The sequence below is a fragment of the Oncorhynchus gorbuscha genome, linkage group LG10, assembly GCF_021184085.1.
Source record: "Oncorhynchus gorbuscha isolate QuinsamMale2020 ecotype Even-year linkage group LG10, OgorEven_v1.0, whole genome shotgun sequence".
In the NCBI taxonomy this organism is placed as follows: Eukaryota; Metazoa; Chordata; class Actinopteri; order Salmoniformes; family Salmonidae; genus Oncorhynchus; species Oncorhynchus gorbuscha.
In genome coordinates this window covers 12,818,932-12,833,843 of record NC_060182.1, presented here as the reverse complement: position 1 = coordinate 12,833,843, position 14,912 = coordinate 12,818,932, and the positions used below count along the sequence as shown (strand labels likewise).

The 14,912-nt window shown below is 44.7% G+C and overlaps 1 protein-coding gene across 1 annotated transcript; it reads right to left on the bottom strand.

The window, feature by feature from the left end:
* Positions 1-5,122: 5,122 nt before the first annotated feature.
* b4galt3 (UDP-Gal:betaGlcNAc beta 1,4- galactosyltransferase, polypeptide 3) lies at positions 5,123-12,265 on the bottom strand. Its single transcript, XM_046364941.1, has 8 exons — positions 11,822-12,265; positions 10,589-10,689; positions 9,689-10,244; positions 9,323-9,558; positions 8,542-8,732; positions 8,332-8,454; positions 7,740-7,844; positions 5,123-7,655 (listed from the first exon to the last, which is right to left on the bottom strand). The coding sequence occupies exons 3-8, from the start codon at positions 9,963-9,965 to the stop codon at positions 7,250-7,252; spliced, it is 1,338 nt and encodes a 445-aa protein (XP_046220897.1). The 5' UTR covers positions 9,966-10,244; positions 10,589-10,689; positions 11,822-12,265; the 3' UTR covers positions 5,123-7,249.
* Between the last annotated feature and the right edge of the window lie 2,647 nt (positions 12,266-14,912).

Sequence of the window (14,912 nt, the reverse complement as noted above, 5' to 3'; positions counted from 1 at the left end):
ATGTCCTAATTTTTTGATGGTTTCTATTTTTATTCTATTTCCTGTCAATAAGATATGGTTGGATGATTTGTCTGACACATTTTTGTTATTTGTATTTCCGTGCTGCTTTCTCACATTTATGTTATGTGTTATGAGCAATAATGTGTATCAAATACTGTGTATCAAATACTGTGTATTAAATACTGTGTATCAAATGCTGTGGATCAAATACGGTACATAGAAATATGTGCAGGTTAAGTGTAAATCACGTATATGTACGGGAAGGTGCTATTCACATACCTATTGGGAAATGAAATAGGAACTCCAGGAATATTCTATAGAAATTAGATAACACAATTTAACAGTTAGATAAGGGATGTTTTGTTCAAGTTTTTTGTAGATTGTCTTTGCCATTGAAGAATACATGAATTAATTCTATGTTTACTTACTCTTAACCTTCCTAAATCTAGGTTGCCCCTCTGAGATTAAAAAGAGAAATCTCTTTAATGAATAGAGCAGAGTCCTTGGCAGAAAGAGGGCCGAGGCTCTTGATCTTCTTGAGTGTGACGTGTCAGATCGGGGATGTGTGTGTGTGTGTGTGTGTGTGTGTGTGTGTGTGTGTGTGTGTGTGTGTGTGTGTGTGTGTGTGTGTGTGTGTGTGTGTGTGTGTGTGTGTGTGTGTGTGTGTGTGTGTGTGTGTGTGTGTGTGTGTGTGTGTGTGTGTGTGTGTGTGTGTGTGTGTAAAGGCTGGGACAGGTCAGTCAGTCTCATAGGCACTAACAGGAGTTGACTAAAGCCTGTCTCAGCCTTCTCTCTGTTCTTACTTATCTATCACACCAACATACCAGATTGTCTCTCTAATGCCAAAGATGAGGTACAGTAGACTTTAGTTTGCTCACAACCAAAGTGAAACTCCAGCCACAAAGCAAAGTGGATCCACTGGATCTATATAATATGTTTAATGAAAAAAAGACACCTTTTTTTATTTCTCATGTGAAATAGAGGATCATTTCAAATGTTGCCATTGAAATGGGTTTTATTCCTCATGTGAAACAGAAGACCATTGTCACACCAGCCTTCGCTTTGGCTCCCCCTCCTGTCCAGCTCAGGCCTTCTAGCTGCTGCCGAACCTGCTGCTGGCAAACGCCCTTCACTCATCAACTCCCGGACATGTCTCGTCATCATTACACACACCAGGTTCCAATCCCCACTCAATAACTGTATATATACTCCCACTCTCATTTGTCTTTGTCGGTCATTGTACATGTTGCTTGTTTTCCTGAGAGGAATCGCTCCTACTATTTCCGGAATACTTTATTATTCTGCACTTTGGGTTTCTTCCTGCTTTTATTTATATCGTGCTTTAATAAACTCAGTAGTTCTAAACCTGCGACTGCCTACTCCTCTCTACACTTGTGACAATCATTTGACATGTTGTCATTGAAATGGTTTTAATGCTGGTGAAATAGAGGTTCATTTGACATGTCAAATACTGTATACTACTGGCCCTTCTTTGGACACTGTGTTAACAACCCTCCAGATGAGCTTCAATGCCATACAACTCTCCTTCCGTGGCCTCCAATGGCTCTTAAATACAAGTAAAACTAAATGCATGCTCTTCAACCGATCACTGCCTGCACCTGCCTGCCCATCCAGCATCACTACTCTGGACGGTTCTGACTTAGAATATGTGGACAACTACAAATACCTAGGTGTCTGGTTAGACTGTAAACATTCCTTTCAGCCTCACATCAAACATCTCCAATCCAAAGTTAAATCTAGAATTAGCTTCCTATTTCGCAACAAAGCCTCCTTCACTCATGCTGCCAAACATACCCTTGTAAAACTGACTATTCTACCGATCCTCGACTTCAGCGACGTCATTTACAAAATGGCCTCCCAATACCCTACTGAATAAATTGGATGCAGTCTATCACAGTGCCATCCATTTTGTCACCAAAGCCCCATAAACTACCGACCACTGCGACCTGTACACTCTCGTTGGCTGGCCCTCGCTTCATACTCGTCGCCAAACCCACTGGCTCCAGGTCATCTATAAGACCCTGCTAGGTAAAGTCCCTCCTTATCTCAGCTCGCTGGTCACCATAGCAGCACCCACCTGTGGCCTTTTTTGCCTTTACCTCCCTTATCTCACCTCATTTGCTCACATCGTATATAGACTTGTTTCTACTGTATTATTGACTGTATGTTTGTTTTACTCCATGTGTAACTCTGTGTTGTTATATGTGTCGAACTGCTATGCTTTATCTTGACCAGGTCGCAATTATAAATGAGAACTTGTTCTCAACTTGCCTACCTGGTTAAATAAAGGTGAAATAAATCAAATTAAAATAAATGTTGTCATTGAAATGGTTTTATTCCTGGTGAAATAGAGGACCATTTGACATGTCATTGAAATGGTTGGTAACTGTTGTCTCCTTCCTGGTGGCCTCTGTCTGTGACATCACCTCAGTGTAATCTTGATCTAAATCCCAGGATCCACTGTTCCTAGAGTGTATTTATTTGGAAGGAGTTTTTTCCATGAATGCTACAGAAATGGACAAACATTGGTAAGAAGAAGGTTAGTCTCTTCCAGCTGCCACCGTGTACAGCCTACAGCACACAAGAGGAGAGTTATATCTTCCCTTTCAGAAATGTTCTGTGAACCAACAATATTTAGCTGGGAAAACACTGCCAGTAAATGGTCGCTGCCCATTTTTTTTTCATGGTTTCCACCAAGATTTTGTATTGACTCTACGCCAGATTGTGAGACTCAGTTGTTCAATGGGAGTTACATCAATGCAATGGTTGGTCCCAATAAATTCAGGAACCTTCTGCATACCGTATGACGTCTGTGTACAGACCTTGTACATTATGGATTTATAGTCTACCACAGAACATTACTATGACTGGCTTAAATCACACTCTATTTCCCATCCGGTACACTACTTCTGACCAAAGGCATGTGATTCCTCTGAGATACTGTGTGTATTTATTTCATGACTGTTGAGTTCTACTACAGCTCCCCCCGACACCCACTCCGATGCCTCTGAATCAGAGATTAGAAAACAGATCGAACATTGACAGGAGTCATAATCTATTTATAAGTATGATCTCATGGCTCACTCTATAATCCCCCACTTATGTTGTGTGATAGAACATTCAGGATTGCCATAGCATTAAGAGTGATGTAATGGTTTGATGTGTATATGATATGCATGTACTGTATGTTTCTCTGATGGGGTGACAAGACATTCCCTAAGTGTCCATTAGCCATTACTCTAACAACCTATTCAAATAATCCTCCATTAAATACATTTAAAAAACAGCAGGCAAGTCTGCTTTTGAATGTGTTTTATTGGTATGTTTTCTCTGTGTAGTCATGAAACACAACACTCCACAACATGGCCCAAAGAATAACCCCCAATCTCTGCTGGCCTCTCCACTGGTCTCTCCACATCTCCCCTCTCACTCCCAAACACAACCCAGCCCAGCAGACACGGCAACCCCAGAGGACTAGAGCTGTCCAGTGTCCACTTCCTCTAAATATGAGTCCATTTTCATCTGAAGGTGGAAATCAGGTTAGAAACTCAATACAGTGACTAAAGCACATCATAACCTTCCATTCAACTCCCAGTCCAAGTGATATAATTCATATCCCCTTAAAACTACAATAATATTCTAACACTTTTCAATACAGTATGTTACCACACAGCTATCAGTATGGAAATCAACACACCGAACTGATCATGATTGAAAAAGTCAAAAGCATGTTTTAGAAATAAAAGTCAAAAGCATGTTTTAGAAATAAAAGTCAAAAGCATGTGACTACATTAAAGTTACATTAGATTGCCTATAGTAGTCTATACTATTTCCCCTCCATTTACACCAAACATCTGATAGAAAACTAGCTATTTTATTAAATATAGAATGATTTCCAGGTACACACTGTCTCCTATGATACATACTAGTCAGTTATGTCCCTATGAAGAGCTGTGTTAATATGACTGCAGATATATCCAATGGATGATCACTTACAATTGATTAATAGTGGATGGCATCATCACCATCGCCATTATCACCACCACCATTAAGTAGTGTATGGTTACAGTGGGTATACAGTAGTTTCATTGGTATGCCACCTGTGTAGTGAATCTAAAGTCAAAATACTATTCTCTTTCTCTAATTCTCTAAAATATCTCACACACGAGTTGAAAAGGTGGGGGTGGCATTTCATCATCCTCATTGTAAAGATTTAATTGGGTACAAGGTGCAGATAATGACAGTATTGATTAATATTCCTATTGTACAGTCAGAGGCCTTGATTCCCATACCCTCCCTCCCTCCCTCCCTCTCTATTAGAAAGCACCCACGTAATGTTTTTATATATATATATATATATTATTTTAATTGAACCTTTATATAACTAGGCAAGTCAGTTAAGAACAAATTCTTATTTGCAATGATGGCCTACACCGACCAAACCCTAACACGGACGACACTGGGCCAATTGTGTGCCGCCCTATGGGACCCAACCACGGCCGTAAAAAAGTAAAGCTCTCTCCGAGGGAGCTTCAGACTGCAAGAGGGCATATATGCAAGATATGCTGTACACTGAATCAGACACATACAGTACATAGCCTACAGCAGGGGTAGGAAACCCTGGTTCTGGAGTGCTGCATGGCTCAGTTGGTCATGTGTGGTGACTAGTTGGAACAAAACCCTGCAGTACCTGTGGTACTCCAGGAACAGGGTTGCCTACAGCATTCCATTCTTTAAAACACGGGGCTTATTGAGGCATAATGTTTAGAATGTAGAAGACAGAAATAGAAATATAGAATATATCAAATCAGCTGTTCTACCTGATAAAGATTCAATTGTTTCCATTCTAAATCTAATTTCTACAGTATCTGCAAGTTTTGGAACTTTAAGTCCCGTCATATAAGTTCAGCACAGTGCTAGTAACCATGACAACTACATGGATAATATGAACCACCCTTTCTTTCACGCTAAAAGGCTGGTCTACATTCTGATATGAGGCATTGTTGATGCTATGGAATGAGTAAATACTCACTGCTGTAAGTAAGCTTAACGGGTAAAACCCAAATCCTAACAGTAGTTTAATAAATAAAATACATTCAAATTAGCATCAGTAAAACAGTAGTTTAGTGAAATAAATCATGAAAAAACAACAACTTTCAAAACACACATTATTCTTGAATTTTTAAGATTAGCATTATTCATTTATTTTCTCTTTCTTCTTCTTTTTAAAATACTCTAATTGTTTGTGTTGCTGTTCTTGTCCATTAGTAACCTGTATTTGGTTATGTTCTATGCTTTGTGTGGACCCCAAGAAGAATAGTTGCTGATTCTTCAACAGCTAACGTGGATCTGAATATAAAAAAACTATTCTATCAACTCATGAACAGCATAAAAGCTTGAAATGAGCATCTCTCTAATGAAACCCTATGTCCTATACAGGAGAATCTACAGAGCCCCCCCGACACACTCCTTTAGCCAATCACAGCGCAGCAGGAAATACAGTATAGGTAGTTACCTTATAGCTCCTCCTACAAACTGGCTCCAGAACCTCCCCTCACTGAAACATATCTTATCGTTTTTGGATTACAGTAAACTAGTATGATAAAGTATGTACAGTACATTCCAGATGGCTGATATGAAATCAACATGGATGGCTGATATGAAATCAACATGGATGGCTGATATGAAATCAACATGGATGGCTGATATGAAATCAACATGGATGGCTGATATGAAATCAACATGGATGGCTGATATGAAATCAACATGGATGGCTGATATGAAATCAACATGGATGGCTGATATGAAATCAACATGGATGGCTATGAGGGATTCTGTACTGGATGGACATAAGTTCACTCACTTAAAGACAGTATATTCAAACTAGAAAACAAACTATAGAACCAAGTCTAATGTATTTGAGGCATAGAATACTTCACTTCCCTTTACAGAGAGATTTCTTTCTCTATGTGAAGCGATTAGTAACAGTTAACGTTTTTACCCTTCGATTAGATTGTCTCTAAACCCAAATACACAATCAAGAGGCACCTGACTCAAAGTAAACAAACATCTCTATATAAATATAAATCCTACAGTCATCTGATACGTCTGGAGTGTGAAAGCACTGATCGGGCAAACGGATATAAAATGGTGCTCGGAGAAGAAGTAGCCTGTAGATACAGACTTAGCATCAGTTTACCCTGACCCAATATATATACACTTAACCATAACAGGGCCAACAGAAAACTGACCCCAGATCAGCGTCTAGGGACAATAGAAGAGAGAAGGCACAGAAACACTGACCCACACAATAGGGCGGACCAACAGCAGCAGTTTCTGGGAGCGGATAGGCTGAAGCCAGAAGTCAACTAGGAGATGATTGGCTCAGAGCAGCAGTGGGTTTGCAGCGGATTGGTTGCTTGCAAGATCTGGCATTCCATTGGCTGAAAAAAGGAACTCCGGAGTTTCAATTGGGTTTGATTAAATGCTGATATCACAATCTCTCTCTTCAGAATGAATGTTCACCACATAACGTTACCTGTCCATCAGACCAGTGTTTCTAAAACCACTCCACCCTTCCGCTCTCAGAAGACTACAACACCCTTTACATACCAGTTGTCTGGTTCAAGTGGTTCTCAAACCTCTCCTCAGGGACCCCCATATATTTGAACTATTCCAGAGCTAGCACACCTGATTCAGTAGCTCATCAAGCTGTTGACTACTGGAATCAGGTGAGCTAACTCAGGGCTACAACAAAACGGTGAAACGTCTGATCCCCGAAGAGAGGTTTAAGAACCAATGAAACCAACTGGTAATAACGGTGGTGTAGTCTTCTGAGAGAGGAAGGGTGGAGAGTTTGTTTGAATACCTTGACTGTCGCTGGAGGTGAGTCACATTCAGAAGGGTTTTGAGTTGGCTGTAGCGTAAGCCCTATGCTTCACAATATCTACAGTTTCACGGACATAGCTAGCTTTACTGGTCCCCTCATAGGGGACCCTATGATAATACAGGAACAGAAGGTGTGTCATTTTAGTGTACATCTCAGTGCATCTCTGGCTTCCTCTCATCACGTCATTTCCTTCATCTGCATTGATGTGGTAGAACTGGACAGGACAGTAACATCCTCCACATTGCTAACACCCATCCTGTGTTTTCAGATGCAGGAGAGAAGAGGAGAGGGGGCAGCTTTAGACCAATGAGATGCACCCCATATCTCCAGCCCTTCTTCCTACTTTACCACACTCGCCCTCTCATCTACAGTCTGATGCACTGTCTTTGACTGGGCGTGGTCTACCGTGTCAGCTTTAGGTTTAGCCGTAGTCACAGCTGTAACCACACCCACTTTAACGGCTTGCCCTTCCCCCTTTATGTCATGTTTGGTTGCAAGGGGTGTGTCTCCCCTCCTCTTTGATCCATGTTTGCTCCATGGCACAAGGGGAGGTAATTCATCCCCCTTCACCTCACGTTTGGGCATAGGAGGCGTGGCCTTTCTCTGGGGCAGACGAGGGTCATCCCCGATGTCGACCGTCAGGTTGATGTAGAGAGGCTGCAGCTCTTTGGATAACAGTTCGTAGGTCAGAGAGTTCAGACCATCAGAATGCCAGTTGAGCCTGGTCCGTTTCAGAAGGTCAAACCTGTGGAGGGACAGGGGGAGGAGAGAGATGAGTCAATAAGGCGTGTGTGTGCTTGTGTGCGTGCGTGTGCGCACGCGTGTGTACCTGCGTGGATTCTGCTCATTGCCCTTGTCTCCTTTATGCTTGATCATCTTGTAATGTCCGATGGCCACTGGAGGGCGCACTATCTTCATCCCAGACAGACGCACTCTGAGACAGACCGCAACACAGGAAGAATTAATATGTTGATTTGAGTGAAATAACTGAAAGACAGCACAGGACTAGATAAGGTAGCGTCTCAAGTTTTTCCTGACCAATTGACCTCACTAGGAAAAACTCTGGGGCCTACTAATGAGGTGTGTAATCCACTATCATACTGGTCCATTGGCCCTCTATGGGTTTTCACACATCCACCTGAACTAAACAAACCAACTAATGCGGAGGAAATCTACCAAGCAAACTGCCCAACAAGCTGACATGGATACTTACTGAGCTCCAAACATGAACTGTGGGGAGAGACACAGCAAAGCAATGGCGGTGAGAATGGAGATGAACAGGATATTATGACAGAGGTAGAAATGAAACACGTGAAGACAAATAGCTACTGAAGAGAGAGAGATACAGGCGAGACATCTTTCAAGGAATTCACTGGTATAGTCACATGTGGTTGTCCCTCCCAGCCCCTCGCCCTACTCACCTGGCGGCGATGTCATCGTCCTCCCCACCCCAGCCCCAATAGCTGTTTGGGAATCCGTTCATCTTCATGTACTGCTCAGGTGTGACCGCAGATACCCCTCCAAAATACTGGGGGTACGGCAACCTGGGTGGGACAAATACCAGAAGATGCCAGAACCTCAGATGACACTTGACATACAGACACTGATACTCTTCATAAACACACACATACCTGTATCTGAACTTGTCCATGGCAACAGAGAGGTGTGTGGGGAACTGATTGTGACAGCTGTAGGTGTTATGGTCATTTTCAGGCAGCAGATCTACATCGTGTAGGAAGATACACCCCCAGTCCTCGTCTCTCAGCGCCTCACGGACCCCAACATTCAACAGCTTAGCCCGGTTAAATGTAGAGTTACCCCACTGCAAAGAAAAATACAGCGATCAGAGAGAGAAAGAAAGTAAGCGAGAGAGAAAGAGAGATCGCGCGCGAGAGAGAGAGAGACAGCCTCCCGGGTGGCGCAGTGGTTAAGGGCGCTGTACTGCAACGCCAGCTGTGCCATCAGAGACTCTGGGTTTGCGCCCAGGCTCTGTCGTAACTGGCCGCGACCGGGAGGTCCATGGGGCGACGCACAATTGGCCTAGCGTCGTCCGGGTTAGGGAGGGCTTGGTCGGTAGGGATGTCCTTGTCTCATCGCGCACCAGCGACTACTGTGGCGGGCCCGGGCGCGCTAACCAAGGTTGCCAGGTGCACGGTGTTTCCTCCGACACATTGGTGCAGCTGGCTTCCGGGTTGGATGCGCGCTGTGTTAAGAAGCAATGCGGCTTGGTTGGGTTGTGTATCGGAGGACACATGACTTTCAACCTTCGTCTCTCCCGAGCCCATACGGGAGTTGCAGCGATGAGACAAGATAGTAGCTACTACAACAATTGGACACCACGAAATTGAGGAGAAAAACGGGTAAAACATTTTTTTTTACAGATACATAAATAAATCAAAGAGAGAGACAGACCTGCTGGACTATGTAGATACTGTAGTGAATCTGTTGTCTCTGTAGGAAGGGGTGGAGGTGGTAGAGTAGGGCTCGGAGGTGAGTCTGGCGGTTACGGTACGGCACCACGATGGCCGTGTGGTGGCGCGGCTGGCAATCTGGGGGGCTGTACCGGCCTCCCGGTAACACCAACGGGTTCCTCTCCCTGATCTCCTCCAGAGAGAGAGGCGAGGACAGACGCACAGATACAGGACCGACTAGCGAAGACATAGAGAGGTAGAGGAGGGGAGAAGTATCGTATTATGTAGGAAACCTTGATTATTCATACAGTACATAATGCCTTACAGCATGGTGGAGTGGTTTTCCCCCTCACACACGTATATTTACCCAGTAGTGGTGAGGGCATCTTGCAGTCCTTCAGCTGAGCCCCTGTCCCTGGTGGTCCCGTGCCTATGTGGGGGACTGGTGGCACCCCCAGGTGGCTGAGGTTGGTGTACACGTCGTGGGGGCGGGAGTAGTCAAACTCAGGCTGCTCAGAGTGGACCAGTACAGACACCAGCCCCCTGAAGCCCCCCAGGGAGAAGTAGACCACAAAGGCAAACTGGAAGCCCACCAATAGGGCCAGGGTACAGGGGGAGTCAAGAGAGCGACCACAACACGCCATGATGGAGGGAGGGAGAGAGGGGGGGGGGGGTGATTGAGAGAAAAAGAGAAAAAAAGAGAAAAGGAGAGAAGAAGACAGTGAGAGACAATTAGATCAGAAAGAGGCTGGGATCAGAGGGGGTAGAAGGATTACAGAGGAAGGAGAGATGGAGGAGAGACAGAGGGAGGGTGGGGAGGCTGTAGGGGGCTCGGGGGGTTAGGAGGGGGGCATCTATGTGTATGAATCTTGCAGCGCTATAGCTCAGTCCACACGGCCATCGCTTCAACATCTGACGAGTCACTGTAAAAGACAGGGAACAACACTCAACATTGTATACAGTTACGCAAAAACAATGACATAGCTACTACAGTGTGTGTGTGTGTGTGTGTGTGTGTGTGTGTGTGTGTGTGTGTGTGTGTGTGTGTGTGTGTGTGTGTGTGTGTGTGTGTGTGTGTGTGTGTGTGTGTGTGTGTGTGTGTGTGTGTGTGTGTGTGTGTGTGTGTGTAAATGATCATAATAATTTTGTGGGTGCTTACATTTGTCCTATTTCCCGCGTGTACTAATGTGTGAATTAGAAATGTGTTTAAAAAAAATAATCCATCTCTCCCTGAGAAACCATCAACGAGTGGTGTGTGTGAGTGTACCTGTGTTCTGCTCTGGTCCCAACTGGATGATAATGTCAGAACCTGGCCTCCAGCAGAGAGTCTGTTCTCCCTCTCTCCTTCTCCTCCTCCCCTCATAGTTCCTTATGAAGAGAAAGCACCAGGTAGTAGCCTACCATGACTGCAGTACTGACTGACTGACTGACTGACTGACTGACTGACTGACTGACTGACTGACTGACTGACTGACTGACTGACTGACTGACTGACTGACTGACTGACTGACTGACTGACTGACTGACTGACTGACTGACTGACTGACTGACTGACTGACTGACTGACTGACTGACTGACTGACTGACTGACTGACTGACTGACTGACTGACTGACTGACTGACTGACTGACTGACTGACTGACTGACTGACTGACTGACTGACTGACTGACTGACTGACTGACTGACTGACTGACTGACTGACTGACTGACTGACTGACTGACTGACTGACTGACTGACTGACTGACTGACTGACTGACTGACTGACTGACTGACTGACTGACTGACTGACTGACTGACTGACTGACTGACTGACTGACTGACTGACTGACTGACTGACTGACTGACTGACTGACTGACTGACTGACTGACTGACTGACTGACTGACTGACTGACTGACTGACTGACTGACTGACTGACTGACTGACTGACTGATTTCATATCTGAATAGGAAGCCTGTAGACTCAAGTGTTCTTCTTAAATTAGGCTACAGTATGACTCCAACGGTTCAGTTGCTACATGAAAAATGTATGAACTAACTATAACAGCATTCCTAGCAACAGTAGGCTACAACAAGTCGCAACTCGTTTTTAGGCTATTACGTTCTGGTCCTCTGTCTATTTCAGTTAGATTTTCTATATGATACAAATATAAGATCCAATGATACCATAAACAATTACTTTCAAAACAGATTTAAATGTGTAAATTGATGCGTCCATATTAGGTGAAACATGATGTCCGTATCAAATCCATGTCCATTTTATCTCCAGAATAGGGTGTACAAGCTGTCAAAATGAATAATAATAGTTGTATTAATAATTATTATTATTGAAGTCTAGGCCTAATATTTTTCGTGATAATCTGTTCACCTAGCTAAACATCATTCTATATCTCTAGATCATTGCATTCATTCTTAATTCTAGGCCATTCTCGCGTTAGATCGGTATGTCTGCAACATTAATTTCTAGGGCAGAACTCCCTTGTCACACCCGTCGTCTCACCTCCATGTTCCTGCGACGTTCCAAATCTAGCTCCCGGCTTCGATTTAGGACAACTGGGCCGCCCTGTGATCAACACATTCGATGGTATGGGTGGATGGAGCTGTTTCTGGGTGAGTCCGCTTCCTAATCTATTTTATCCAGGTCGAAATCCTCTATTAGCCGTTTAGAAAGCACTCTTCCGCATGGACTAAACACGGAAGGCCGTCGCTGCTGCAGCATCCAACAGATATCAACATATAAACTGCGGTTCATCTATCATCCCCGTTCTCTGTAGGCTACAGCGCTGCCGCTACGACAGGCAGGCATGTTGAGGGGCAAAGCGAACATGACGTATTTTGCCGGGCAAATTGAGCATGTTCGAGTGCAGAAACCCTCTCCGTGTTATCTCTTTCTCTCTATCTCACACACACACACACACACACACACACACACACACACACACACACACACACACACACACACACACACACACACACACACACACACACACACACACACACACACACTAGTTGAGATTGTATTGTGAAACACACAAGTGATTATATAGCAGTGGAGGAAGGGAAGGACCAAATTAAAATAGTGAAACATGATAAAGTTAGATTTTTTTGATAATATATTAAATATATTCACGTCACTAAATAACTGAAACACTGCTTTGCAATGGTCTTCAGTAGCCTCAACAGCACCCTCTAGGGTATCACTATGGTGTAGCCAGAGCACAGCTACTTTCAGTCCTTTAATAAAAATAAAAAAACTGTCATAGGCTGACGACACCGCTCGTGTCGCGTGTTGCAAAATCAATTTAGAAATCTATGTTATTCAATTATTGTGCCTACTATTACACTCAACTGAACGACTTGATTAGTGTAGTGTTAGCTAGCTACATAGCTGTCTTTGCTGTCTTCGTATCAAAGATAATTGCGTAATTATCGTATTCCGTCGTCCTAACGTAGTCTTCACTGCTCTGCCCAGCAGCTAGCCAGCTAGCAAACGTCCACAGATTAGCTGCACTGTAGAAACTATTACACTCAACTGAACGACTTGATTAGTGTAGTGTTAGCTAGCTACATAGCTGTCTTTGCTGTCTTCGTATCCAAGATAATTGTGTAGTTTAGAGTGTGTAGTCTTAGAGTGATTATCTTAATTTACCGAGGTTAGCTAGCCAGCTATTTGTCGTCCTTAACGTAGGAGACTCTGCTAGCTAGCCAACAGCTAGCCAACAACTAGCCAACGTCTTCTGAATAGAACTCAACAACCCGGTCGCATTCACAGGTAGTATCACATTTTCATTTCATTTCATTACAGTACAACGGTTTGATTTGTTTGATCGTAGCTAGCTACATAGCTAGCTACATAGCCGTCTTTGTATCAAAGATAATTGTGTAGTCTAGAGCGATTTTCTAGGTTAGCTAGCCAGCTATTGTCGTTCTTTTAACGCAACGTAACGTAATCAACACTGCTAGCTAGCCAGCTAGCCCCCGAATAGCAGCACTGTCGAAACTATTACACTCAACGGAACGACTTGATTAGTGTAGTGTCAACAACGCAGCCACTGCCAGCTAGCCTACAAAGTCAACAACACAGCCACTGCCAGCTAGCCTACTTCAGCAGTACTGTATCATTTTAATCATTTTAGTCAATAAGATTAGAAGATTCTGAACATTCGAGACGTGTAGTCCACTTGTCATTCCAATCACCTTTGCATTAGCGTAGCCTCTTCTGTAGCCTGTCAACTATGTGTCTGTCTATCCCTGTTCTCTCCTCTCTGCACAGACCATACAAACGCTCCACACCGCGTGGCCGCGGCCACCCTAATCTGGTGGTCCCAGCGCGCACGACCCACGTGGAGTTCCAGGTCTCCGGTAGCCTCTGGAACTGCCGATCTGCGGCCAACAAGGCAGAGTTTATCTCAGCCTATGCCTCCCTCCAGTCCCTCGACTTCTTGGCACTGACGGAAACATGGATCACCACAGACAACACTGCTACTCCTACTGCTCTCTCTTCGTCCGCCCACGTGTTCTCGCACACCCCGAGAGCTTCTGGTCAGCGGGGTGGTGGCACCGGGATCCTCATCTCTCCCAAGTGGTCATTCTCTCTTTCTCCCCTTACCCATCTGTCTATCGCCTCCTTTGAATTCCATGCTGTCACAGTTACCAGCCCTTTCAAGCTTAACATCATTATCATTTATCGCCCTCCAGGTTCCCTCGGAGAGTTCATCAATGAGCTTGATGCCTTGATAAGCTCCTTTCCTGAGGACGGCTCACCTCTCACAGTTCTGGGTGACTTTAACCTCCCCACGTCTACCTTTGACTCATTCCTCTCTGCCTCCTTCTTTCCACTCCTCTCCTCTTTTGACCTCACCCTCTCACCTTCCCCCTACTCACAAGGCAGGCAATACGCTCGACCTCATCTTTACTAGATGCTGTTCTTCCACTAACCTCATTGCAACTCCCTCCAAGTCTCCGACCACTACCTTGTATCCTTTTCCCTCTCGCTCTCATCCAACACCTCCCACACTGCCCCTACTCGGATGGTATCGCGCCGTCCCAACCTTCGCTCTCTCTCCCCGCTACTCTCTCCTCTTCCATCCTATCATCTCTTCCCTCTGCTCAAACCTTCTCCAACCTATCTCCTGATTCTGCCTCCTCAACCCTCCTCTCCTCCCTCTCTGCATCCTTTGACTCTCTATGTCCCCTATCCTCCAGGCCGGCTCGGTCCTCCCTCCCGCTCCGTGGCTCGACGACTCATTGCGAGCTCACAGAACAGGGCTCCAGGCAGCCGAGCGGAAATGGAGGAAAACTCGCCTCCCTGCGGACCTGGCATCCTTTCACTCCCTCCTCTCTACATTTTCCTCCTCTGTCTCTGCTGCTAAAGCCACTTTCTACCACTCTAAATTCCAAGCATCTGCCTCTAACCCTAGGAAGCTCTTTGCCACCTTCTCCTCCCTCCTGAATCCTCCCCCCTCCCTCTCTGCAGATGACTTCGTCAACCATTTTGAAAAGAAGGTCGACGACATCCGATCCTCGTTTGCTAAGTCAAACGACACCGCTGGTTCTGCTCACACTGCCCTACCCTGTGCTCTGACCTCTTT

What these genes read in the sequence shown, in the direction of transcription:
- b4galt3 (XM_046364941.1), bottom strand. Translation starts at nt 9,965, where the DNA reads ATGGCGTGTTGTGGTCGCTCTCTTGACTCCCCCTGTACCCTGGCCCTA. An exon ending in GACGATGACATCGCCGCCAG is followed by an intron (nt 7,845 to 8,331) that starts GTGAGTAGGGCG and finishes GGTCTGTCTCAG; the next exon opens with AGTGCGTCTGTCTGGGATGA. An exon ending in AATGAGCAGAATCCACGCAG is followed by an intron (nt 7,656 to 7,739) that starts GTACACACGCGT and finishes GTCCCTCCACAG; the next exon opens with GTTTGACCTTCTGAAACGGA.